Here is a 27,555-nt window from a genome sequence, read left to right on the forward strand (position 1 = left end):
GGACAGGGCAACACAAGCCTGCAAAACACACGGCTGTCGGGGGACAGGGCAACACAAGCCTGCAAAACACATGGCTGTGGGGAGGACCGTCCCAGTCAAGATGGGGAGCAAGCCCATCTCACAAGGCGTCTGTCTGTCTGCAGAACTGGCCCCCTGCCTCCTGCCCGCCCGGTGCTGGGACAGGTGGCCTCCCGTGCCTGGAGGCTGTCACTGCTGGAGGGACCTCCCAGCCGGAACCGCTACCCACTCACCCCACCCTGGGGCCCCTCCCCACCCCTCCCCGGCACCCCGTGACAACGCCAGTCATCAGGATGAGCTTTCTCTGCCGCAGCTGAACAGCCCAGTGCCCTCAACAACAGCCCCCAGAAAACACCCCGGGAGAAGGCCCCTGCATGTCTGTGCGAGCTGAACATTTTGATCAGTCTCGGGGCATGTCGGCCAGCAGCCTGGGAACCATCCTGGGATCCTCTCTGACAGGGGTGAAACAGTGATGATGAGGGTGAAAGCCCCCAGCCAACCCTCCTTCCCGCCCCCCTTCAAAGGCAGGCGCCTCTTACCGGAGCGCGTTGTGGGTGTCTGAGTAGCCGTCAGCCTCCGTGTCCTTCACGATCGTCCAGTCAAAGACCAGCCCGGCCAGCGTGCTGAACGTGTTTCCTGCAGGAGCGGAGCAGGGTTGGGAGGGTGCACCCGAGTTAACCCCCCAAGGCCAAGGGGCGGGCCGGTGGACTCGGCACCACCCCCCACAGAGGAGGGGGCACCATCTCTAGCCTTCCTTCGGGAGGAGAGACCGAGGCGTATGGGATCAGGGTCACATGACCGAGTGGGGCTGCGCCCGTGAGCCCAGGTCTCCCAGGGACACACTGTGTCCTTCCTGTGCACCCAGCACCCCTCGAGTGGGTAAGCGCTTTGCAGTCTAGACGGCGGCTCCTGAGACTGTGAGTCAGCCCTCCCATCCCCTCCCCATGCTGGGAGAGGAACCCCGGCCGTCTGGTTTCACGTGCCCATCCTGTCTCCTCCCTGAGATGCTGAGACCCCCGGTCCCGGGTGGTGGAGGTGAGCCTCGCACAGCTGGCCTCCGCTCTGAAGTCCTAACTGCCAGCGGCATGCCTTGGACCAGACGTGAGAACAGGCGGAGCCCAGCACGTGAGTAGGCGATGCTTTCTGGAGGAGCAGGACCTAGGCAGGTCTGAAACCCTCTGTAAACACCTTCTCAGGGCAAGGGCGATGCCTAGTGCTGATGCACAGATGCTCAGAAACAGGGCGGGAGACGAAAATGGGGGCTCAAGGGCCTGACCTGCCCGGAGCTATGGTCGCCTTTTCCCCAGGTGATTTTGATCCTGCCCCTTTCCACTGGTTCCCATCATTTCAAATGAAGAAACGCAATGTATGTATCCAACTTCCAAGCTCACAAGTCCGAAGATCCAGTGGCCTGGGCCCTTCTTCCTCTAGTGACCCGCGGCGGGTCCAGCCTCTCCTGCCAGCTTGCCACATGCCCCACCACACCCGATTGCCTCTCCTGCTCCACCTCAATCATCTATGGATATTCCCCACCCGGCCAGCCCCAAAACAGAGCCTCAGGGACCTCGAAAAGCTCTTTCTGTGGTGCAAAGACCAAGGCATTTAGAGTCAGACAGGCCTGAGAGTCTGTCCCAGCCCACCTCTGAGGCCTAGGGCTGTTGAGAAGACCAAAAAGAGACAGTGCCCACAGCGAGGGGCCTGAGGGTGTCAGCCAGTTCACCCTGGCCTTCTGGGGACAGGAGACGGAGGCTGGGGGTGGCCTCCTAGGGCCTCGCAACCTGGGATTTGGCGACAGGAGGTCCCTTCATCCATTTCCGTGGCTACGCTTGGACCTCTGTTTTTCAGCGTCAAAATCCCTTCCCGCCTGCATGTTCAGGTGTGAAGGGAGGGACGACCGTGGGACCATTCCTAGAGCAGAAAGCGTCCGGGGGCTTCCAGAAGTTTTGCCCACGTTGGGGAGGTGCAGACGCAGGACCAGTGCCTGGGTCGCTCAGGCCCTGGTCGTTCGGGGCCCTGGATCACATGTGGGCCTGGGTCGCTCAGGCCCTGGTCGTTCGGGGCCCTGGATCGCATGGGGGCCTGGGTCGCTCAGGCCCTGGGTTGCTCAGGGCCCTGGGTCGCATGGGGGCCTGGGTCACTCGGGGGCCTGGGTCGCTCGGGAGCCCTGGGTCGCTTGGGGGCCTGGGTCGCTCGGGGGTCTGGTTTGCTTGGGGGCTCTGGGTCGTTCGGGGGCCTGGGTCGCTCAGGGCCCTGGGTCACTCGGGGGCCTCATCCCAAAGGGAAGGCACCAGGAGGCAAGTCAGACTTGGGGCGGTTGGAAGGAGGCAGAGGCAGCTCCAGACACAGGGCCGGATGAAGGGGCCCCCTGGAAGGGCACAGATACCCCAACGTGAGTGCAGACCCTCAGAGGCACCCAGAGTCCCTGCCGTGCACCTCAGGTTACACATGGACATGCCAACTACTGGGATCCCCCCTGCCAGCTGCTGAACCAACACGCTGCATCCCTGCTGAGCAGGCCCCAGGGAAATGGGGTCAGCATTTCCCCTTCCCGGCCCCCCGACTGCCATGGTAAACCTTTAAAGCTGTGCCCAGATGTGCTCGGAAGTCAGGTGAGGCCAGGGGAGAGGCTCACTCTGGCCAAAATGCAGCCACTGGACCAGACGGTCCTGGGACAGGAAAGGCCTTGGCCGTGCTCCGCCCGACACACACTGGCGTCCACGCGCCCAGGGCCCCATGGGGGATGGAAGGTGGCCATTGTCATGGGACAAGGACCATGAGGGAGAGGCCCGGCAGGACCCAGAACACCAGGGGACCAGGCACAGGCATCAGAGAACCCCAGGGGCAGAGAGGGGCAGGGAAGCAGGATCGCAAGTCCCCGAGGCTCCAAGTCCCAGCAGACCCCATTCACCACACACAAGCATGAAAAGAAACGCGTTAAAATTTCAAGACGCCAGCAGTGGAGTGTTAAATCAAGCCCGGGGCCCTGTGGAGCACACGGCCCTGCGTGAAGCCGGCCCTGACATCTGGGAGACGGAATGAAGCCACAGGAGACAGCAAGAGGTCTCAGCACGACTTACAGCGGGCAGCGAGCGAGGGCACCTGCCCGCAACACAGGCTGCAGGACCCACACGGTCAGCAGAGTTTGCAGGCTTGGGCGCTTGCCTGTTTCAAAAGTATCTATTAGCCCTACTGTGTGCCAAGTGCTCACATTAGCCCTACTGTGTGCCAAGTGCTCACAGTAATGAAGAAATGCCAGGACCCAGTCCCTGGAGCTGGCAGCCCCCGCCTGGGTCTCAGGAGGGCAGCTGGAAAACACTAAGCAAACATTAACGAACATTTGCTGGACCAAAGTCCAATGTCAAACAGGGAATGGAGTGATCCTGACCCTGCCCAGAGGCAGTGTGAAAAGTGCCTGCACCCCAAGGCCGGGCCGGGAAGCGCTGGGGGGCTTCACAGGGGAGGGACTCACCCCACCCCGGGAGCCCCCGAGGGCAGGATATCATGGGGAGGTGGCGGTGCGAGCTGTGACCAGAGGGGCTTGGACTCTGAAAGCAGAGATCCAGAAGGGGATGGGAGGGGCTCTGAGCAGAGTCTGGGTGTCACAACAGGGGTGGGGGCGACTGGAGGACCAGAGCCGCCCAGCGCTGCCCGGGCACCAGGTACATGCAGGCTGGGAAAGATCAGAAAACCATGAACCCGAGACAGGCACCCTGCTGACCGCCTCAGGCCAAAAAAATTGACCCCAGACCGTGGCGCAGACCCCAGAGCCCAGGAAAAACTCAGCAGCAGGAGGCAGCAGTGTGGCCTCTCCACTTTCAGTCTCAAGGATGAAACAGGGTTTCCTGCCTGGCGGACCCCACACCTCTCAAGGCTCAAGCATCATAGCTTCTAAGAAACTGTCCTGACCTGTGTGATCTCCACGCCCCGCCTCTGAGCCCCCTGGGGTTGCTCCCCAACCTGTGGACCCTTCACCGTTTGCCCCCCATGTGATTACAAACAGCACCTTCTGGGGTGCACGTGGGGCCTGACCTACATGTGGACCCCCAGCCAGAGATGCACGCCAGTACCTGGCAGAACTCCAGAGGCAGAACCCAACCCACTGACACTAACAGACTGAGCACCCACCGCACGCCAGGCGGGGCAGGACCCTTCACCTCCGCTCACCAACGGGGCGAGCTTCTCTGTGTCAGTCTCACCAATCAGAGGGCAGTTCAGAGAAGCTGGGCAGCTCACCAGATGAATGACGCAGCGAGGAAAGACGGCTTGGAAACGCTCTAAAACAGGATCCGACCCCTCAGGACATCTGGCGGCGGCTGGGAGTCCCGGTTGTCACAGCTCAGGGGCTGCCCCTGGCATCCCGGGCAGAGATCAGGGGCGCTGCTGACCAGCCTGCCATGCGTGTCCGGGGCAGCCCCCACTGCAAAGGCTTATCTGCCCCAAATGTCAACCCCACGAGCCCGAGAAGCCCTGATCTGGAAAAGTGTTTCTAAAAGCAGGGGCTAGAGCAATCAGGGGAGATTTCAAAGACAAGGTAAAACTCGACTCAGAGTGCAAGTTTTAGAAGCTCCTTTGTTGAAAAGATCTCTTTGGGCCTGACCTACTTTCTTCAACAAAACCTCCACATACAAATACTCCCTTTGTTCCCTGACTAAGAGGTCGGGCTACAGCCGGGGCATTCTGCCACCCAGCAAAACAGACTTTGTGAGAAGAATCCCAGCCCAGAACAAGTCAATGCTCTATTACAAAAGGAAGGACAGTGCATGGGGCTGGCAGAGTAGATGCACCGCCCACAACACACACACACACACACACACACGCGCTCACACACACATACTCAGTCTGCACTCCGGACCAGGAAGCCAAGCCCAGCCCTCAAGGCCTCTGCTGGTCACGGCACTGACCCTGCGAGCCACTGTCAGCTCCCACCGCTGCCCAGACGATGCTGTCGCTTCCCAAAGACACGCTGCACCTCCCGGGTCCCTCCAGGCACAGGGCCGACCTCCAGGCCCTGTGCAGCTGTGGCCGCAGCCTTGCTGCCCCCGGGGGCCCGGTGTCCATTCAGAAGTGGCCCCGACCAGTGGCGCGACACCCTCCTGGCCAGAGCAGCACCCCCAGGGAGAGAGCGGGCCGCAGGCAAGGGGAGGACGGACAGCCCGGCAGCCTCACCTTCCGAGTCCAGGGCCTGGATCTTCAGCTCCAGCGGGGCGTCCTCCAGGTAGAGCTCGCGGGTGGTGGAGACAATCTGAATGCCGTGGATGAGGTCCACGATGGCATCGCAACGCAGGACCTGGCCGGTGGCTGCAGGCAGGAGAGGATGGTCAGGCAGTGGGGGGCCCACACCCACTGCAGAGCCTCACAGGGTAGGCGGTCTCACGCTTTGGCAAAGACTGGGGTGACCAACGACCCCGAAAAAACAGGGCTGGAAGAACCAAGTCACCCTTAGGAGCCTCACTCGGCCCGAAGAGCCAGCCCAGACGTCCAGGAAGTAAGGGCTTTGCGGGCACCTTGGTTATCCGTCTTGTACTTTTCCACCCTGGGCACCAGCACTTAAAGCTGCAGCAAGGGGCTTCCCCGGTGGTTCAGTGGTCAAGAATCTGCCAATGCAGGAGACGGATTCAATTCCTGGTCCGGGAGGATCCCAAGTGCCGTGGGTCAACTAGGCTTAGGAGCCTCAACTGCTGAGCTTATGCACCCTGGAGCCCGAGCTCCATGACGAGAGAAGCCGGGAGCGGAGAAGCCCCTGCACCGAGAAGCTGGGAGCAGAGCAACTTGAGGGCAGCCCTCGCTCGCCGCAGCTGGAAAAAAGGCCCACTGAGGCCCAGCACAGCCCAGAATAAATGAGCAAACACATGATTTTTTAACGTTGTGGCAAAACAGTTCCTAGACTTCCTAGTTTTGCTCGGGTTGTGACCACTGAGCTCCCTGACCTGGGCTCTGGTATGACGAGTTAGCACCTGTCCCCACACTGAGATCAGGAACTAGCCCAGAGCTTTGCGTTTGTGTGTGTGTACACCATTTCTGCATAATGCTATCAACTACATGCTAAGTCGCTTGGTCGTGTCCGACTCTCTGCGACCCCATGGCCTGTAGCCCGCCAGGTTCCTCTGTCCGTGGGACTCTCCTGGCAAGAGCACTGGCGTGGGTCGCCATGCCCTCCTCACTCTACTACAGAAGAGTGTGTGCACATCCACCCAGATTATTTACTTGCCCCATCAATAAGATACATAAATGGCATTGCCTGGAGAATCCTCTAGGGTAAAAGAATAACAGCTTGTGATGAACAACCATTCTGACTATTCTCCAGGCATCATATAAAACTACTTGTACACGCTTAACTTTCTGAGAAAGTCATTCAGCCTCATTATCAAAAGTCTTAAAAATATTTACATAGGCTGTGACCCAGTAAAGCTTCTATCCTTGGCAGGAAATAACCTGAAAGAACCCAAAATTGTTCTCTTGTGTAACATGATTTTCTTATATAATGCTGAAACAGACATCGGAAAACAATCTGAATATCCAGTATGGGGAATGCCAGTTACTCAGCCATTAAAAATAACCCTACAATAAAATGGGAACCTTTTCATGCCATCTTAGGTGGGGGGAAAGCACAATGGAAAATTCATTGTTTTCTGAGCACTCTTTGTGGCCCCATGGACTGTATGCCGCCAGGTTCCTCTGTCCATGGGATTTTCCAGGCCAGAATCCTGGAGTGGGTTGTCAGTTCCTTCTCCAGGGGATCTTCCTGACACAGGGATCAAACTCTTACGTCTCCTGCAGTGGAGGGCAGGTTCTTTACCACTAGCGCCACCTGGGGAGCCCCTTATGACCATAATATGGTAACTTAAAGATGGGGAAGTGAACGTTGCACAAGTCTCTTCATTTCGAATCAGTAAGAGTTATTTTGATAACAAATAACAACTTAGAAATGGAAGCCCTCGCTCCACGGGAGGGAAGCGGAACACGGTGCTGGCAGGAGGGACTGGGCTGGGTGCTGCTTGCTTGGTGACTCCCCACCCACTCTGCAGGCACCCTGTGACCCAACAAGAGAAGAGAAAAGTGTGCGCAACCACAGCTCCACAGCCCCAACGGCCTGAGGTCTCAGGAGGGTGTCCGCGCCTCCCCGCCTCCCCATCCCCGCCAGGGCCACACGGGGGCCAGAAGCCCTTACTGATATCCTCCGCGAAGATGATGCTGGTCAGGCGGGCAGGCTGGGACAGGCGGGCCTGCACCACCGCCCTCCGGGAGCACTGCTGCTCGTCCAGGCCCAGCGGCTCGATGCTGGCCACCTCCGGCCGGGTCGACGACCTGCAGCGGGAAGACAAGAATGTACTCCCTGGAGCCGCTGGAGAAGCAGGGCTGCATCCCGAAGGCAGAGCCATGGCCTCCATCTGCCCCAGACTCACAGGCTCCGCCAGCTTCAGACTTGGGTGAGCTGGGCAGCCGAGCCCCTCTGCTGGGAACAGGCTCCACCCGCCTGCCCCGAGCTCATCCCACAGGAGCCGGGACACTTAGAAACACCCCTACATTCAGCAGTCCTGACAGGATAATTCCCTGGAACCGGAAATAACTATCAGGGGGGAAAGTGCCTACAGTCCCCAGGGAGGACGACAAAATAGGTACCCGCTGATCTCTAGGCTGGGTCGGGCACACGGCAGCTTCCCAGACAGTCACCTCCATCCCCAACAAGCTCTGCAAACCCAGAGCCCGCCAGCAGGAACCACAGCAACGGGCACAAGTGCCCAGCACACTCAGGGCCGGCAGAAGGGCAGGTGAACATCCAAACGGGTGGATCTGCAGAACCCGTCACTCCCCACGGAGACTCGGGCCTTGGAGTAAGCGGCTGAAGGGACAGCGTGACGAGCAGACACCCAGGGTTAGCGTGAGGTTTCTCATCTGAGACGGGAGGTAACAGCAGTTTCCAGGGGAGTGAGGTGGGGAGAGTGGGGAGGAGCAGAGCGGACACTGCAGTACTGGGCGAGCACGGGCCACTCGCGAGGTCGAGGAGATCAATGCTGAGGTCAAGGTGCTGAGGTCAGGAAGATGGGGTGCTAAGCTCAGGGACACGGGGTGCGGAGGGCAAGCAGGCATTGGAGGCCACAGGAAGGAGCTAAGATTTATTCTGAGGATGATGACCAGCCCCTGGGCCATCCTGAGCAGGTGAACATTCTAATCTGATCCCCACTTTTCAGAGCACAGTCAGGGCTGCCCTCGATGTGCTCCAGGCAGGGAGCCCCAGGGAAGGGCACCCGTGGTCCCCAGGGCTGCGTGCAGCACCGTGGTGCTCAGCAGGGAGTGGGCACTCCCGAGTCATGGCTGCCGCCCCCACCCTGGGCTTTCACTGCCTGCAGCCTCAGTGTCCTGGGTTACTCAGAAGGAAACTTGTACAGTCTGCTGTTAAAAGGCAGTGGTGTGAAATATACCCAACAGACATCTCCAGGTCGATGCGAGCCTCTCCAAGCTCAGCACGGATGCTCAGACAGCGCAAACACCCAGCACACAGCAGGACGTAGCATCGCCTGCACTCTGAGAATGAACCTCACCCGAGGCTGAGGGAAATGAACGTCTAAGCCCCCAGGGAAATGCGTCTGTGGCCCCCACACTAAGAGACGTCCCCTGAGAAGAGTGCACTTCAGAGGCCAACGGAGACAACAAAGATTGAGCAGTCCTGGGCTCAGCCGCGCCCCACACCCCAGAATGCAGAAGCTTTGTTGTTCCAAGGTCATTTCAAAGGGCATCAGGCCTCCCCACACGTGCACAGGGACACACAAAACTGATGCGGAAACTAACACAACATTGTAAATCAACTATACTTCACTGTGAAAAAAACCACCTGACGTGGAAACAAGAAGAGAAAACACACAGAGATCAGATCTGAGAGGCCAAGGAGACAAATGGAGGGCGCAGCTTGGATCCAGGGGCAGAGAAGGAAGCCCAGGGACACTGACAGACCCAGCCATCTAGAGCTCAGTTAACTGCAGCTTGGGTCCAGGGGTAGAGAAGGAAGCCCAGGGACACTGACAGACCCAGCCATCTAGAGCTCAGTTAACTGCAGCTTGGGTCCAGGGGTAGAGAAGGAAGCCCAGGGACACTGACAGACCCAGCCATCTAGAGCTCAGTTAACTGCAGCTTGGGTCCAGGGGTAGAGAAGGAAGCCCAGAGACACTGACAGACCCAGCCATCTAGAGCTCAGTTAACTGCAGCTTGGGTCCAGGGGTAGAGATGGAAGCCCAGGGACACTGACAGACCCAGCCATCTAGAGCTCAGTTAACTGCAGCTTGGGTCCAGGGGTAGAGAAGGAAGCCCAGGGACACTGACAGACCCAGCCATCTAGAGCTCAGTTAACTGCAGCTTGGGTCCAGGGGTAGAGAAGGAAGCCCAGGGACACTGACAGACCCAGACATCTAGAGCCCAGTTAACTTAAGCACCAGTGTGCTACTGTTTCCCTCTTCCCAACATTCCTGGTCTCAAAGGATGGCAACTGCAGGGGAAGCTGGGTGAGGACCTCTCTGTATTATCTCTGCAACTTTCCTGTGCATCTGAAATTGTTCCAAATTTTAAAAAATATTTTCAATGACAAGGGGAGTGAGGGATGCAGAGGCTGAGCACAGGGAATGTTTAGGGCAGTAAAACCATTCTGTATGATACTCTGATGATACAAGTCACAACACATTTGGCTACAATGAGTCAATGCCAACTGCGAACAGCAACATAATACACACACTTTGATTATAAAGAGGCGTCCGCGCAGATACAGCTTCCCAAGTGGTGCTAGTGGTAAAGCATCTGTCTGCGATGCAAGAGACCTGGGCTGGACCCCTGGGTCGGGAAGATCGCCTGGAGAAGGGCATGCCTACCCACTCCAGTATCTTGCCTGGGAAATTCCATGGACAGTGGAGCCTGGTGGCTGCAGTTCATGGGGTCGCAAAGGGTCAGTCACGACTGAACATACACACACACATATGTTCAGGCTCATCAGTTGAAACAAATGCACCATCTGGTGGGGGATGTTGATGGTGGCGGATGCTGTGGGGGGAGGGGGTATATACAGGAAATTGCTGTAATTTGGGCTCAAATTTTTTAATAAACCTAAAACTGATCTTTATAAGAGTCTGTTTAAAAAAAAAAAAAAGACAGTTCATCATTTTCTGCTTCTAACTTTGAGAAACAATGCGGTGTGCCTTGTTCAATGGCCCCTGGGAGCCAGGAATCTAGGCTACAAATCCCTCCCCAACCCCGAAATTCAGGCTCCCTAAGAACAGGGATGACAAGCTCTTTTCTCACTCCCTCAGGGCAGTGAATTAATCTCACTCTCCCAGTAAAGAAATCAATGCAGGTAAGAGCCGACTGCCCTCATTTAAGTCCAAGAGGCCTGAAGTCCCCCTCCCAAGCCCAGGCCCTCCATGAGTGGCCCCTGAGATGCCTGTAGCTCCCGAGCCTGGTCGAGGACACCCCACCCCTCATCCAGGGCCTCCGGTGCTGCAGGGCTCTGCTAGGTACAGGGACAGCTCTAAGCTGCCCTATCCAACATAAATACACAGCAAATCACATTTAAAATGTCCTCACTGCCTTATTAAAAAGCAATAGGTAGGGACTTCCCTGGTGGCCCTGTGGTTAAGACTCTGCACTTCCACTGCAGGGGGTGAGAGTCTGGCCACCTCATGCGACAGTTGACTCACTGGAAAAGAGTCTGATGCTGGGAGGGATTGGGGGCGGGAGGAGACGGGGACGACAGAGGGTGAGATGGCTGGATGGCATCACCGACTCGATGGACGTGAGTTTGAGTGAACTCCGGGAGTTGGTGATGGACAGGGAGGCCTGGCGTGCTGTGATTCACGGGGTCGCAGAGAGTCGGACACGACTGAGCGACTGAACTGAACTGAACTGATCTTAATTTTAATGACACATGTTATTTCACCCCAAACATCCCAATCATATTTATAACCCAGGGCCCCTGCATTTCGGACACAGCGAGTGGCCCAGTCAGGCCTTCAGGGGCAGGAGAGCCCTGGGGATGGTGTTGAAACACAGCCTGGGCTCCCAGCAGCTCTTAAAGCAGCCCCACCTCTTCATACTTACCGTACAAGAGTAGTAAGTGCAGCCTCAAGATAACAGAGCAGCCAGTGCAGCTGCCCACCTCCCCCCCCCAGGACTGCAGCAGGGTCCAGCCAGCAGACGGGGGCTCCCGCACAGGGGAGCTCAGGGCAAGAGAGCCATGGTCCACCCTCACAGGGAGCTGGGGGGCCGGAAAGCGCACCCCCCACCACCGACCCTCTCACCCGGCTCTAGGAGCCCACATCTGAAGCTGGCGGGCTCATCCCAAACACCTAGAGGGCTTAATACAGGCTGGAGGGGTGTTTCTGGCCCCCGCAGAGGGTTATTCTCGGTCACCTAGGAGGATGCTTGGAGGGCCGTGTGCTCTGCTGTGCCTTTAAGAGCAGGGAGCCCAGCAGAGGCCTGGTGTCCGGTGTCCGGGTGTCCGGCTCATGGAGTGAGTCAGTGGAAAACGCACTTCGTGCTCGTCAGGGATCCGAGAGGGAAAGGGATCCCTGGAACCCAGATTCAGAGTGGGGACTGTGTGTGTTGGGGGGAGTGAAAACAAGCAAAGGGGGCTGCAGCTCTGCCCATGGCGTCTCCTCACTGAGAACAAGCCGAACTGCAGACAAACACACAAACTGTTAACAATGCCTAATTCTGACCCTAGGGGTGCGGGTGGCCACTGTGTTACTCTCTGTTCTGTGCCCTCACTTTACGGAGGAGTGAAGTGTTGAAGAGAGCGTTAGCCGCTCAGTCGTGACCCTTTGTGACCCCACGGACTGCAGCCCGCGGGCTCCTCTGTCCATGGGATTCTCCAGGCAAGAATCCTGGAGTGGGCTGCCATTTCCTTCTCCAGGGGATCTTCCCCAGCCAGGGGTCCAACCCAGGTCTCCCGCACTGCAGGCGGATTCTTTACCATTTGAGCCTCCACAGCCCCCCGAGTCAACCGAGGCTCAAAAGGAAGAGGGCCTCTCTGAGGGCCAGGGTCAGGACACACGCGCCCACGTCCAGATGCGGGTGTTTCCCGCCGTTGAAATCACTCTCAGTCCCTTAGCTGCTGTGTCCGCGTCTCAGAGCTCCGGGCCGACCTGAGAGCTGCCCACAGAGGAGGCCGGCTCCCTCCCGGGCTGCGAAGGGCAGAGCTGACCATGTACGTGCTGGAAAGCTGCTGCCTCCGGGACCTGGCAAGACAAGAACCACCTCCTCCACGCAGGGAGGACAGGCCATCCTTCACAGACACGGCGGTCAATCGCCCTGCAGCCCGGGCCAGGCAGCGAGCGTAGAGATAAGAGGGCGTGACAGGCAGGAGCCCCTTGCATGTGGCAAACGCAGAGATATCCAGACACAGTTCTTTTAAGGGGCAGAAGTGTGCTGAGGGCGTGCGGTGTCAGTCTGGCTGGGACATGAGCTGCCCAGCTACTGGATCAGACATTATTCTGGGTATGTCTGAGGGTGTTGGGATGAGATTAGCACTTAAACCAGTAGACAAAGAAATTACCCTCCCCAGTGTGGGTGGGCCTCACCTACTCCGTTGAGGCCTGACTGGAACGAAAAGCCCACACTCGTCTGTGCTAAGTCACTCAGCCATGTCTGACTCTTTGTGACCCAGCAGATTGCAGCCCACCAGGCTGCTCCGTCCATGGGATTCTCCAGGCAAGAATACTGGAGTGGGTTGCCATGCCCTCCTCCAAGGGATCTTCCCCACGCAGGGATCGAACCGACGTCTCTACGTGTCCTGCTATGGCATGCGGGTTCTTTACCACTGGCGCCATCTGGGAAGCCACATACATATCTCCTATTAATTGTGGGTCTCTGGAGAACCTGACCAATATAGGGAGGCCATAGAAGATAATGAAAGGAATTGTCTACCCTGTGTTAAGCCCAGAGCTAAATCTTTCGATCCATCAGATTACTCAACCCTCCAGCAGACATGTGGATAAAACCAAACTGAGACTCAGAGAGGCTGAGTAACTTCCCCAAAGCCACACAGCCATGAGTGGCAGGGCCAGTGGTCATGGCTGTGTCTGTGTGAGCCCAGATCAGACAGTCCTCATCCTACGCGACTGCTTCCCCCAGAAACACACAGCACCACAGAGCAGGGAGGCACAGATGAACTATTTTCAGATTGAGTCTTTCTGTCTGTTAATTAGCACCCATTCATCTTTACTGTTTCAGGAAAAACAAACGCATCAAACGTATGAGCCCCTAAATGTTAATACTGAGGAGCATCTCCAGTATTCACAAAGGTCGTCATTTTGAAGGAGACAGTAAGTTCTAGTACAGGCAGGACATCAAGGAGGCAAGCCTGCAACAGTGGCTGGGCGGCTGCAGCTTGGGGAGGAAATATCAGAGTGCATTCCTGGGCAGCTGTGAGGGGCGGGGTCTGGCCATCAGCTGCCGTCTCCAGGGTATCTCAGACAAGGACCCAGCGGCCTCCACAAGGCTGGCCAGAGCGCTAACAAGCAGGCTGTGCCCATGCTGCCTGGAGAGGACCCCTGGGAACGCAGGGAGAGAGGGAAAGACACCACGTGGGCCGCAACAGCTTCCCCGGCCTGACCCTCGCAGGCTCAGAGACGGCTGGGCGCTCGGCAGAGAAGACAGGGTCCCCACGGGGCGGAAGGCTGGGACGCCCACGTGGGAACGGGTCCCAACAGCCAGGTCATCTGGATACAGCCTCGTGTTTGCCAAAGAAGCAGGCTCAGGCTCAACGGCTTTTCTGCGCAAGAGCCTCCCTCTGCCCCCAGCTGTTCTGTTTGCTGTTTTTGTTGTTTTAAATTTTCTATTTATTCTATGCTGGCCGCACTGGCCCCGTGCGGCAGCGTGCGGGCTTTTCTCTAGCAGTGGCCCACAGACTTAGTTGACCCACGGCACACAGCACCTTGGTTCTCTAACCAGGTAATCAAACCCACGTCCTGCAACGGAAGGCGGAGGCTTAACCCCTGGGAAGGCTCTGCCCCCAGTCTAAACGCACAGATGCCACTGCTCAGAAAGGACCAGAGCCGCTTCAGCCTGTCCACCTGCCATTCCGCGCATCTCAGCCGGCGGTCAGCAGGCCTGCCCACCCTCCCTGCTCACCCACTTGCCCCAAGGCCCACAGGAGGAGCTGGAAGGCCCTCCCCAGGCCCCTGGCACAGGCGGTGCTGGCAAGACGGCCTTGCTCTCTGCTGAGAAGGTGAAGGCCTAGGACAGCAGGGTGCTGCCACACACCAGTCACGTGACCTCGAACGAACAGCTCAGCCTCTCTGGGCCTCTGTATCTGCATCTGTGCAATGGGAAGAAAAATGGTACCTGCTGCAAAGGGCTGGGGTGGGTCAGACAGAGTGACAGACACTGTATCACAGGGCCTCGCACACAAGCTCCCAAACTCAGGAGCCAGGAGCAGGTGCCCAAGTGAAGGTCTTGTGGCCCTGAGGTATTTGGCGAGATTCCAACCGCAAGAAGAGAACAGGGGTCCTTCTGGATTGTGATCACTGATGCCTGACCTCCCCACCCACTTCCCTGAGTGAAGCCTGACCCTGATCCCGGATGGCAGGGCCCCACCCCCAACCACAGACAGACATCCTCAGAGCAAAGACTGCAAACATTCGGGTCAGAGGCGGGCTTCCCCGCTGGCGGGAGCCTGAGGCTTGACTTCTGCTCCAAAGCGCCCCTTCCTCCTAGTTCCCCTCCCCCTGCCATCCCCGAGCTCACGCTGACCCCACAGCGGGTTCTCCTTGGGGTCCCTAATAAACTCACTCATTCATTCACGAATCCACATTTATTGGGTTTCACGCAATGTTCCAGGCACTTCCGAGACACTGGGAACACAACGAAGTACCAACTACACGTTAACTCCCCGCTTTACGGAGCTCACCGTCTGGCAGGAGGAGAGCGAGAACAGACAGCTGAGTAAGAGCAGGTGAGCTCTCAGATGGGGCTGTGGACAAACGGAAGCCAGGGAGGGAGAGGCTGCGGTTCCCCCTGGATGCTGAGGAGAGCCTCACTCAGGGGGACGCGTGAGGAGGGGGCCACCGCGGGGTCCCTGAATAACTTCGAGAAGGGCATTCCAGCAAAAGCACAGGGGAGTGCAAAGGCCCCGGGACCACGGCTGGCATGACCCTCCTCCCCGTCAGACTCCCTCGGAGACCAAGCGTAAAGACAGCGTCCACAGCGTGGTCATTTCTTGCCCCTGCTGCACGCAGGTAAGACCCTGGTGCCAGTTTTTACAGATGCCCTTTAATAGGTCAATGGGCTTCCCTGGAGGCTCAGATGGTAAAGAATCTGCCTGCACTGAGGGAGACCCGAGTTCAATCCCTGGGTCAGGAAGATCCCCTGGAGAAGGAAATAGCAACTCACTCCAGTATTCTTGCCTGGACAAACCTATGGAGAGACGAGCCTGGTGGACTACAGTCCATGGCGCCAGAAAGATCTGGACACAACTGAGAAACTAACACTTTCATTTCACTTTGTTATGGAGTCTCTTCTACTTCAAATTTGCCGCAAATTTCTATCATAAGTGACTCTTGAATGCTCTTCACATATTGAGACCGTTATATGGCTTTTCTTCTTCATTTGGTTGATAGAAGAACTGTTTATTGTTGGTCAAGCAATTACACTGATTGGTTAGTATTAAACCAACCTTGCATTCCTGGGAACCACTCCAGTTGGTCATAATACATTACCATTTTTATATTTTTCTGGATTTGATTTGCTATTTTGTTAAGGACAAAATAGCAACTTGAACTCTGGGTCTGTGAATTTCTTTTTCTTGTAATATTTGTGCCTGGTTTGCAATCAATGTAATGTTGGCCTCATAAAAATAAGCTAGGAAATGACTGTTCTTTCTCTCTTTCCTGAAAGAGTTTATAAAGGATTTGTACTATTTCCTCCTTAAATGTTTCACAGAATTTACAAGTGCGGCAACACGGGCTTGCAGTTTTCTTTATGGGAAGGTCTGTGACTGTAAACTTAATTTTACCAAATGTCCTAAGTAGACTGGAAGGTACCAAGGTGTTCTGAGACCCTCCCCCAAGTCCTGCACAGGAGGTAGAGTGGGGGCACCCCATGGCTGGGGGGGCCTGGGGTGCAGTGCTGGTGGCCTGTGGCAGTGTTGCTTGCTTTCCTCTAGAATTTCTCACCCACATTCCAGCAAGACAACCCCTCCCCCTACAGCAGCTCCCATCAAGGGCCCCAGCTGAGCAAACCCAGGGTACACACACTGTCCCCACCCCAACACACACACTCACAGAGCTGGGTAACTGTGCACACGTGGCGCCAGGCCTGCAGGAGACCCGTGCTGCCCAGCCTCCACCCCCTCCTCAGTAACAGCACCCAGCTTTTCTGTGGGTGCTGTTCTTCTCCACCCTCAGACCATGCGGTTCCGGGCACCATACTCCCGGGACACGAGGAGGCCTGGTCAGTCAGCACTGTGAGCCCCGGGCTGGAGGGGTCCAGACCCAGGGTGTGCCCCGCCAGCCCTGACGGGCTTTGCAGGGCTGGAACTGCTGTCTAGTTACCCTTGGGAGCGCCGGGCAGAGGTGCAGACCAAGGACCTGAGACCAGGTTCTGCTGACCTCACTGAGCCCTGCGTGCAGCCTGAAACAAACTCTGCCAAAACAGAGTTTATTTAAACTTTACATAACTTCAACATTTATTTCAAGTTTATTTAAACTATTGTGGTTTGAGTTTCCTGTCACATACAGGCAACTCAGGAGAGTCTAGCCAAGTGAAACCCCCTGACTGAATTCTTCAAGACATGTTGTCTCATTTCATTCAAACTACTGGTACTATATTTTTTAAAAAAGAAAAAAAAAAAAGTCATTTATTATGTGCTTATTACGTGCCAGGCACAGAACAAAACACAGCACAAATATTTTATTTGCCTCCCAACAATCCCACTGAAACTTCCATATGATACCCATGGAGACAACAGCACGGACGGGAAGTAACTTGCCCAAGGATACACTCCCAGAAACACCTCAGTGAGGCTGGTCTCTAGACCCCTGGCCCGGACACCACCCTCCCCTCTTATGATAAATGCACCCAGACTGTTCAAAACAGAGACAGCAGACTCCCTCTACCTGTGGCTGCCCACAGGAGTGTCCAGGCCGACAGACCTCAGTGAAAAACGACTCCATGTCCTCAATTACCCCAACCCCACTGACATCCTTAGTACTGCTTCTCAGCGTGCCATCCACTTTCCTAAAGCCCTACTGAAGGAACCTGGGTAAAACAGCCACTGATAAGAAGGCTGGCACATTTCCTGGGCATCCGGACTGAGGGGGCACCAGTCTGTGACTGTCTTTTGTTTTTCTAAGTGGACCTTTTTTTCTTTTCCAGTTTTTATTGAATTTGTTACAACATTACTTCTGTTTTATGTTTGGCCATGAGGCATGTGGGATCCTAGCTCCCCGACCAGGGATCAGCCCCACACCCCCTGCACTGGGAAGCAAACTCTTAACCACTGGACCGCCAGGGAAGTCCCTGTGACCTGGCTTTGAACTTGGCTCTGCTCGGTTCCCTATTTGTGCAGTGGGTGGTCACTCTTGAGGTGTTCTGTTTTCAGGATTGAGTGGGGAGTAACAAGCAAAATATGAAAAGGAACTAGCAGAAAAACTGGTTCTGCTCTTTGGCTGCCTCTGCTGCCCCCTCCTGCAGCATTCATGTCCCTGCCTTTGGACCTGGGTGTCTGTCCGGCCAACCACCCACCATGGAGACTGCCTGGACACTGGCGCCTTCCCCAGTTCCCAGCCCCTCTCTTTCTACATCCAGTTATATCCAAGTTACCCTTGTATCATTTTCCTACTTAAAAAAAAATTGATTCTTCTTGATTGAAAAGGTACTTTAAAAAGTCTTAAAATACCACGCCCTTTAGGCCACACCCAGAGGCATGTGGGCTCTTGGCTCCCCAGCCAGGGATCTAACCTACACCCCTGCAGTGAAAGTGCAAGTCTTAACCACTGGACCACCAGGGAAGTCCCGCCCAAGTATTTAAAGAGGAAACTGTATATCACTAGCATAAACAGAAAGCCTATATCATTTGCCATCCATCTGAAGTAACCATAAAAACAAACATGAGTCAAACAATGTTGCTACTTCCAGGGATGGGGGTGAAGAAGGAAAAGGGCTGACACTGCAGGGTGTTAAGGAGACCAGAATGTGGGTGTCGGGGCTGGAGGTGGGGAGGAGGGTCAGTGGACAGTGGGGAGTGGGTCTCAGTTTGGGAAGATGAAAAAGTTCTGGAGACGACGGCAGAGGCGGCTGCACACCAACGTGAATGTAGCTGATGCCACCGAGCTGGACACTTAAAGATGGTTACATTAATGATATGCACATTTCACAGATTCTTTTTTTTAAAAAAAGAAAACACAGAAACAACATGTTGGCTCCAGAAATGAAATTTATCTTCAGGGTGTCTAACCGGACACAGGAACCCAAGGACAACGGAGGTCAGGAGTGGAAAAAGGAGAAGTGATGGTTGTGCAAAGAAGAGCTGGGTGGGGCAGAGGAAGGCACAGCCCCCCGTCTACCCACCGGCTAACCGTCCCCCCAACACACACACACACACACACACACACACACACACGAGGCGGAGCCGACAGGGCGGAAGTCACCGCAAGAGCAGAGTGGGGTGAGGGTCAGGGACAGGCAAGGGAAGCAGGAAGAAACCACCCGGCAAGCAGGTCCCCTCGGTAAACACACTTACTTGCCGTCACCTCCTTCTGTGGGTCTGGGAGGGCAGACCAGAGCACCCATAGGGGAACCAGGACTCGTGGGCCGGGTGGTGGGGGGCAGACCCAGGCCCCAGTCACCAGCCCAGCAGCCCACTCCAGTGCTCTTGCCTGGGAAACCCCATAGGCAGAGGACCTGGCACGCTACAGTCCATGGGGCCATAAACAGCTGGACACGACTCTCCGGCTGAGCATGCACCCAAGCAATGATATGAAATGTCAAAACGGAATCAGGAACTTGTCACAAAACCAGCGATACTGGAGGGACGGGAGGGGTTCAGCCAGGTCTGGCCCATGAGCCAGAGGCTGCAAATCCCCAAAGAGGGTGGGTCAGAAGGCACTATTCCCTGTCCCCTGTCCCCTTCCGTGGGCTCTTGCTGAATGGAGTCCCCCAGAGTACCTTCCTCCCGAGGCTCACATGGACATGTGAACAGTTTTGACTGGATGATCTCTATAATTCTCCTCACCTTAAAATTGCCTGAATATTTGATGCTATAAAATCAAGAAACAGGAAAAGTAAACTTAAAGCCTCTAGCTCAGGTATGCAACGATCCAGTAAACTGGGAGCTGGGCTGAAAATTCAAAGGATGAGCAAAAACTCCCCCAGGGTCCAGGGGGATCTTCACGTTCTCTGTTCTCCACCTCACAGATTTCACAGTGACCTCCTTGGGTAAAGAAGAAGGCGGATAGAAAGCTTGCCTGCACACCCACTCTTAAAGTTCCAGAAGAGACTCTTCAAAAGCTAAAACAACACCTGACTGGACTAGGAAGAGCGGACTGAAAATAAACATTTCCAGCGCTTGAAGAACAGAAGATTTTCCTGTGACGTTAAGGGAGAAATCACAGCACCAAACACCTCTGAGACACTTAAGCAGGCACACATTTGCAAAAAGAACTATGGATCAGATTCAAAACAGTTATAAGGTACTTAGCACTCCTCTGATGCATCAGAGATTAGGAATTTTTGTTGTTGTTTTTCCCCCCTTCCTCCTAGGAAGCTAGATAGGTAAATTAAAATCCATCAGTTTGTTCCAAAAAAAAGCAGTTGGCGGTGGGGGGGAGGGGGAACAGTTGTTACTTCAAAAACAAAAAACACAGCTCTAGAATCTCAGGAAGTGGCGCACGAGGACACCCAAGGGGGCGCATGTGGAGCCAGCTGTTAGTCAGCTTCCTTTTCCTCGCCCCCATATCAAGAGAAGAGACAACCTCAACCAGGGAATGAGCACAGTCTCAGGCAAAGTCTGGACGGACAGCTGATCCCCCCGACACCAGTCAGGGCCCTGGACAAGGGTGTAGAAAAGTTAGAGCGAAGATCAGCCTCTGATACCAAACCAGAAAGACGACCCCCAGGTGCAGAAGGCACTAGCCCGAAAATGCATTTGGCTAACCCGGAGTGTCATTTCAGGAGGCGACCTTCAGAAAACAAATAGGTACTAGTAACGCATGCACCGGGGCTCAGTGGGTAAAGAATCCGCCTGCAATGCAAGAGATGCTGGTTCAAGCCCTGGGTTGGGAAGTTCCCCTGGAGGAGGGTTTGCAACCCACTTGAGCCCTGTTGCCTGGAGAATGCCGTGGACAAAGGCGCCTGGTGCACTACAGTCCATGGGGTTGCAGAGAGGCGGAAACGACTGACTGACTCAGGAGCAAGCAGTCGGAGCCCCAGCAACGCTCTCTCGACGTGCAGGGACCACTGGCCCCGCAGACTCAACACATGCTGGACTCTGTAACGCGATCACACCTGTCACACTGTCTAGCCCGGAAACAAGCAACCAAAGGAAGGAGCAGGGTGTGGCATGCGGGCGGCACCCCTCCCTTTCATCTCCAGCAAGGTAGCAGGGAGGTGTGGAAGGGCCTCGGCCACACCCAGCACTCAGCGCCCTGCTAGAAATGAACCTGCTGCGGGTGGAGGCCACCTCAGGCCGCCTTCTTCTCCATCCGAGGGATGGAGCAGCTGGACCACATCACCCAGCCACCTTGGGGTGAGGCGGACCCCTAGTCTCGTTAGCTCCTGGGGTTCCCAGATCACAGCCCCCACAAGGTGCAGAATTCCTGAGCCCCCAGCAAGCTAGGAATGCAGGCCAACCCTGCTCTGTGGCAACCTGGGGTGAATCAGGAAGCATTCCTTTGCGTCTTTCATCTGTAATGTAGGTGTGAGTGTGAGTCGCTCAGTCCTGTCACTCTTTGTGACCCCGTGGACTGTAGCCCACCAGGCTCCTCTGTCCATGGCATTCTCCAGGCAAGAATACTGGAATGGGTTGCCATTTCTTTCTCCAATGTAGGTGTATCGTGTGTTAAAAGCCAAGGGTTTGTCCGAACGATCTCTCATCAAAGGCTTACATTCCTTCCCAAGACGCTGCACTGCTGACTCAACTCCCACGCACGCCTTCCCGGCTTCCCCACAAGCCAGGTTCCCACACCAGTCCGGCGCCAGGAACGAGCCACCAAACTCCAGCGAGCTGCCCGGGTCCCCAGCCCAGGGCTCTGCAGGGCGCCGACTACCCCTCCCGGATCCTGGACGAGAACGGACTGCGACCACGTGGACGCGCATCCCGGGCGGGCGCTCTCCTGCGCGACCCTCTCCCCGAGCAGAGGGGCCCTCCGGAAGCCCCGGGCCGACAGGCCCTCGGAGGCCCCCAGCCGCCGACCGCGGGGCCCCCTCCCGCCCGAGCGCGCCGAGGCCCGGGCGGCGCCATGCGCAGGGGCGGCCACCCGCGCGCGCGCCGCCGGCTCCCGGGCGGCCCGTAGCCGGGGCAGTGGCCGGGCGGCCGCCAGCCCAGGGCCCGGGAGCGCGCCGGCGCACCTGCCGCGCGGGCTGCGGGGGGAGCGCGGCTGCCCGGCCCGCCGCCGGCCCGGCCCCGAGGCCGCGCGCAGGCCCCGCCGCCCGGCCCCGCGCCGCGGCCGTCTCCCCGCGCCCGCGCACCTGCCGCGCCCGGCCGGCCCGCGCCTCACCAGCGGTAGCAGCCCTCCGAGGCCTCCAGCGTGAAGTTCACGCGCGTGGCCCGCGTGAAGGGCAGCAGCACCTTGGGCGTGTTGAGCTTGGCCGCCGGCGCGCCGGGGCCCAGCGCCAGCAGCCCCGAGAGCAGGAGCAGCAGCGGCCGCGGCCCCCGGCCCCCGGCCGCCATCCTCGCCGCGCTTCCCCTCCCGCGACCCGGCGCCCGGCGGCCCGCGCGCTCCCCTGGCGCCCTCCGTGCCGGCCGCGCGCCCGGCGGCAGGTGATAAGCGCGGGAGGGAGCGGGGCGGGGCGAGGCCGCGGCCGGGCCGCTTCCTGGGCCGCGGCGGGGCCTGAGCGCGGGAACTGGAGGGGCCGCGCTCCCAGCCCCAGCCGGGCCCTGCGGGGCGGAGCGAGGGGCTGGGGGCGCGCCCGGGCCCCGCGGCGGGTGGGTGGGACGGGGCGTGCGCCCGAGTCACCGTGGGCAGGGAGAAAAGAGACGGCGCCGGCCTGCGGGACACCCCTCGACCACGTGGGAAGCCCTGCACGGTTTCCTGGCCTCCGCGTTCGGACCACCGGTTTCAGACTCCTCTCTGCCCCCCGCAGCCGTTCACTGGGCCCCGTGCAGCGCCTCTGGCCCGTGAGCCTGGCCAGGGTCCGACAAAGAAGTCGACCAGGCTCCTGAGACCTCGAGCTCGGTGGGGGGAGACCCCCATCACCACGCAAAGGAACAGGCTCCCAGGAAATCCGGAATGCGTGCGCATCCTGGCCTGGGCATCCAAAAGAGGCGCCCGGTTCCGCAAGTATAAGCCACCTGCTGAAGTCCTGGACCCTTCTACCTCCCCCAGGGAGGCACTGTGGTCCCCAGTCCCCGAGAAGAAACAAGGTGAGTTGGCCTAAAGGCCGCTCAGCCACGAAGGACAGCGCCGAGGCTCTCAGACCCCAAAGCCCTGTTCTCTGCACGGCACCCGCTCTCTTCCGGAAACCATGGGGAGGTTATTCAAAGGGCAGATTTCGGGCGCCGGCACCACCAGAGCACTACCGCTCCCCTGCCCTCCGCAGCGAGAGAGGGAAGCTTGGCATCAGTGAGCTCTGGGCTCAGGAGGCTTAGATCTTGAGGTCAGTCTACAGGTTGTGCTCTGGGCTCCTAGTTGTCTTCGTCCTGACCTAGAGGAGGAGAGGGCTCAGCACGCACCCTACTCCCAGTGAAGAGGTTCATCTGCTGCGCTGAGGGGAGGCCCCAGCCTAGTGGGCGGTCAGGAAAGGGCGGAGCAAGTGCCCAGGGGCCCCGTGTGAAGGGTCCAGGAAGTGTGCCCTGAATTGTAACCCGGGAGGCCCCTTGATCCCCCAGAGGAGGGTACAGAAACCCGCTCCAGTATTCTTGCCTGGTGAATCCCATGGACAGAGGAGCCTGGCGGGCTACAGTCCATGGGGTCACAAAGAGCCGGACTCCACTGAGCTCTTTCACTTTCACTTTCACTCAAAGCCTAAAGGCCCCAGACCAGAGATTTCTGTGAGCCGGGCTCTTCCCTGTGTGGAGCCAAGGGCTCTGGGAGGGGAAATTCCAGTGGGCTCTCTTGTGTAAAGAAATAAGAGTTGTATGAAAAAAAAACCAGCCCCAGAGTGGATATCTGTGAGGAATTCTTAGTGTTCTTGTTTGCATATTTTATTGATTCGTTTTTTAGTAAATAACGGATGGTTTAAGCTGAAAAGGCTGAAAAGAACTCATAGTAAGAGTGACTCCCCATTACTCCCCCTCACCCAGTTCCCTGCCCAGAGGCAATCAGTGTTTTCTGCCTGGGTATGCTTCCAGACAGATTTTATGCATATATAAGCAAATACATGTGTGTATACATTTGAAATTCATGATATAACTCGTCGTGTTCCAATCTGCCCACTTAAATTGGCAAACCAGGAGCCTTGCCCAGCAGGTAAGTAAATACAAGGGACTCGGCAGGTCGTCAGGGATCTTAAGCCCATCTAGCCCAGGAGAAGCATGAGTCCCTGTGACCCCACCTCTCCATGTCTTCTGATTATTGAGGAGAAATCAGTGATGTTGATTTGTAGATAAAACATCTTGACTGTAAGTGGAGGTAATTTATCTTGGACATTATCCCAGGAAAGTGAAAGCTTAGTTTTCACACAAGCCTGTACATACAGTGTTCAAGGCAGCTTTATTCGGAACAACCCAATGCTAAAAACACCATGAAGTCCTTCCATGGGTGATGGTTAAACAGACTGGGTCAATCGACACCATGAAATGCTACTTGGCAACAAAGGAAAACACAACGGATACACTCAGTAACTCGAATTGGAAGGAAATTATGCTGAGTAGAAAAAAGCCAATCACAGAAGGTTACATATGGCATAATTCCATTCATGTAACATTCTTAAAAGTGGCAAAATCACAGCACTGGAGAACAGGTGAGTGCTTGACAAGGGTGAGAGCCAGACAGGGGAGGGGTAGGTGGTGATGTGGCTATAAAATATGAAATTTTTGTGGGCATGGAAACGTGTCTTGACTGTGAAAAAGTGAGCGTGTTAGTAGCTCAGTTGTGTCTGACTCTGTGACCCCACGGATTGTAGCCTGCCAGGCTCCTCTGTCCATGGGATTCTTAAAGGCAAGAATACTGGAGTAGGTTGCCATCCCATCTCCAGGGGATCTTCCCAACCCAGGAACTGTAGCTGGGTCTCCTGCATTGCGGGGTAAATCCTGGTTACAATATGTCCTATGGGTTTTTTTCTAAGTGACACCTGCTGATCTATCGATACAGTGTCATCTTAGTTTCAGGTATACAGCAGAATGAGTCATTTATTTTTGTTCAAGTTTTTCTCCATTATAAATTATTACAAGATATTGAAAGAGTTCCCTGTGTGTCCTGTAGTTTTGCAAGAAGTTACCATTTGAGGGGGGGCTGGGAAGAGGGTGCACAGGATCTCTCTGTCTTAAACATGTCTCGGCCTGTGTCTTAAAACTGCATGGGAAGGACTTGCCTGGTGGTCCAGTGGCTAATACTCCAGGCTTCCAATGCGGGGGAGCCGGGTTCCATCCCTGGTCAGGGAACTAGATCCCACATGACAGAACTAAGACCCAGCACAGCCAGATACGTAAATAAACAGTAAAAAAAAAAAAAAAAAAAAAAAAGTTGCATGTGAACCTATAATTACCAAAAAAGAAAAAAGTTTAATTACGCGAACGGAAAAGCAAACGTACAAACAGGCCAAACAAAATAATCTGGGTAGACACAGCTTGTTGACCACCTGTATGCTTACTTTAAGGCAGACAGGAAATTTCCCCTGAGGAATCCAACCAAGAGAAGCAGCAGGATGACGGACAGAGCATTTCCCTTAACTCTCCTTGTCCTTCGCCCTGTCCACCCCCGCCCCACCCCCGCCCAGCTGCCCACGAAGCTGGTCAGGGGCGGAGTCCGGGTCCCAGACTAAGCAGCACCTGTCCACTGTGTGTGACCTGTGTCCACGCCCTGCCTCTGGGTACCTTCTCTGGGAATGAAGTGCTTAATCTGAGTTTCAGGGGGACGGGGGGCCTGGCCTGAGCAGGCCATGCTGCCCCAGGCACAGAGAGCCCCATGGAAGGAAGGGACCCCACGTTTGTCCACCTGATAAATGAGATCAGACAATGACTTCTATCAGAATGTGCCATGCCTGTCGTCTCCTACCACTGGGGAAAAATTTGCAGACCTGAGGACCACTAGTACTGGTATTTCCTATTTGTCTTCAAATCAAAGCCTTCACGTTTAAGGAGACTTTGTCAGTTCTGTAAATAGGAACACAGTATCAGTTACTCAAATAGTAGCCATAAAGTAAATACAATGAAACAAAAGGATGCCATGATTCTACCAGGAGACACTGTTTGCGGAGCCCAAGGCCCAAGCTCTCTGTTCCTGGGCAGAGGACCAAGCCCCGGCCAACAAGGACCCTTCTCCAGGAGCAAATGAGGGTTGAGAGGGGATTTCAAAGGCAAGGAACCTGCTTCTACTGGCACGTCGTATTAGACTCTATCTCCCACCTTTTTGCAACAAATATATTTTTTAAATGGTGCAGTGGAGAAGCTCAAGCATTCACAGTAGTTGCTAGAATAGCATAATGAAGCCCCCGGCGGGACCATTCACCCCCACAACCATGGCCGTGACCAGCCTTGCTCCTTCTGCAGCTAACCCCAGCCCCCACCCATATCATTTGAAACATATCCGAGACATCTTACCATTTCATCTGTATTTCAGAATGCGAATCACTAAAAGATAAGGACGCTTTTATATGTTCACGATAACCACAAAACTATCACCACATCTAAAAAACGATCAGTAATTCCTCAGTCATAAAATATCCAATCAGAGTTCAAACTTCCAACTGTCATAGCCTTTTTTTTTTCCCACAATTTGTACTTTCAGAATCAGGATCCAAGTAAGGTTCATATGTTGCCATGGGCTGAAATGAGCTTTTAATCTGCAGGTTCCCCATCCGGCTCTCTGCCTCCAGGAATGGTTTGTGCTCCTCTCACGATAACAGTTCTTTAGAGCGCCCTCACTCACGCCTGCCCCGCCCATGCCATCCATCTGCGGGCCCGCCCAGCAGCAGTGATCCTCCTGCGGCATGAGGCCACAGCTAGCTTCTGCTCACGGTCCCTGAGGATCGAGGAAAAGGCGGGGAGTCCCCACTGTGGGCCTTCAGCACTGTTTCTGAGCTGGAAACCTCAGCATTTAGGGAAATAAAAAATAAGAAAAAGGCTGGGAGCAATGGAACAGCTTCAACCCTGGCAAAATGCTTTCTAAAACTTCAAGGGAATGGCACCGTTTAATTACAGAAATTGCTGCTTTTTACCAATGCTCAGACATGCTGCCTGCTCACGGGATCTAGCTTTGATTTGTGCGTTTGTTTTCACGAGGGACGGTTTTCTCACGCTTGCCACGTCCATCCCCTGCCAGGATCAGGGAATGCGCGGGCCAGTTCTCTGTCCCTGAACCACCGAAGCCTTCATCATCACCCCGCTACTCTCTTCTTCGCTGAAGACCTCCCCATGGGACAGAAGAGGCAGGAAAAGCTGACCGAAGCGCCACACCACCAGGCCCCTCAGAAGCTCTGGCACATGTGCTGTCCCACCGCCAAGCCTGACGCCAGCAGCCCTGGGGGGACACACAGGGGGTCTCAACCTCACCAGGCCACCGAAAACTGGAGGAAGAGGGACTTCCCTGGTGGGCGACTGGCCAAGACTCCGCGCTCCCATTATAGGGGCCCTGGGTTCGATCCTTGGTCAGGGAACTAGATGCCACATGCCACAACTGAGATCTTGCATGCCACAACAAAGGTGGAAGATTCTGCACAGTCAAATAAATAAATTTGAACAATACTGGAGGAGAGTATGCCCTAACCCTGGCTTTCCAGATGGGCCCTGCCCATCACCAGGCGGCGGACGCTGGTACCAGAGTGGTCAACACAGTCCTCAGTACACACCTGCCTGGCCCACCCTCCAGAGCCCCCCACATGCCTTTGGCAGAAGAGTCTAAACTCCTCCGTGGTCTTCAGGCCCCTCCAGGTGGATCTGCTTCCCACACAGCATCACCTCCTCCGTCCATGTCTCAGGCCCTCTCCTCCAGTCTGGACCTGGCTATTTCAACCTCTTAGGGAAGAACGTTTTTTTCTAACACTCCTTTATAAGACAAAATTATTTTTTTTATTTTTTAGTTAAAAATATTTTTATGTTTTATTAAAAATTAAATATTATAGTGCCAAAGGGAAATGTAATAGATTATTCTTTTTAATTAGTATATATTTTTTAAAAACATACATATCTGCCCATTGTAGTAATAAATAACATCAGGGTGTATGGGTCCATTTACTAAATGAGAA

At 55.7% G+C, this 27,555-nt stretch overlaps 2 protein-coding genes across 2 annotated transcripts in view; one reads left to right on the forward strand and one right to left on the reverse strand.

Moving 5' to 3' along the window:
- The window catches only part of NUP210 (nucleoporin 210), a 90,385-nt gene extending 68,362 nt beyond the window's left edge, over positions 1-22,023 (reverse strand). The window contains exons 1-4 of the mRNA XM_055413481.2: positions 21,711-22,023; positions 7,187-7,323; positions 5,185-5,316; positions 558-654 (exon numbers count right to left, since the gene is read on the reverse strand). Coding sequence (XP_055269456.2) covers positions 558-654; positions 5,185-5,316; positions 7,187-7,323; positions 21,711-21,883 — 539 coding nt within the window. The 5' untranslated portion in view covers positions 21,884-22,023. The remainder of the gene's footprint in view (positions 1-557; positions 655-5,184; positions 5,317-7,186; positions 7,324-21,710) is intronic.
- Positions 20,175-21,506, forward strand: LOC148773968 (uncharacterized). Its single transcript, XM_088831779.1, has 2 exons — positions 20,175-20,740; positions 21,112-21,506. Exons 1-2 carry the CDS (start codon positions 20,704-20,706, stop codon positions 21,504-21,506), a joined length of 432 nt encoding a protein of 143 aa, XP_088687905.1. The 5' UTR covers positions 20,175-20,703.
- Positions 22,024-27,555: the final 5,532 nt, after the last annotated feature.

Source organism: Moschus berezovskii, chromosome 24 (assembly GCF_049115385.1).
Source record: "Moschus berezovskii isolate FMDL1 chromosome 24, NW_MosBer_1.0, whole genome shotgun sequence".
NCBI lineage: Eukaryota > Metazoa > Chordata > Mammalia > Artiodactyla > Moschidae > Moschus > Moschus berezovskii.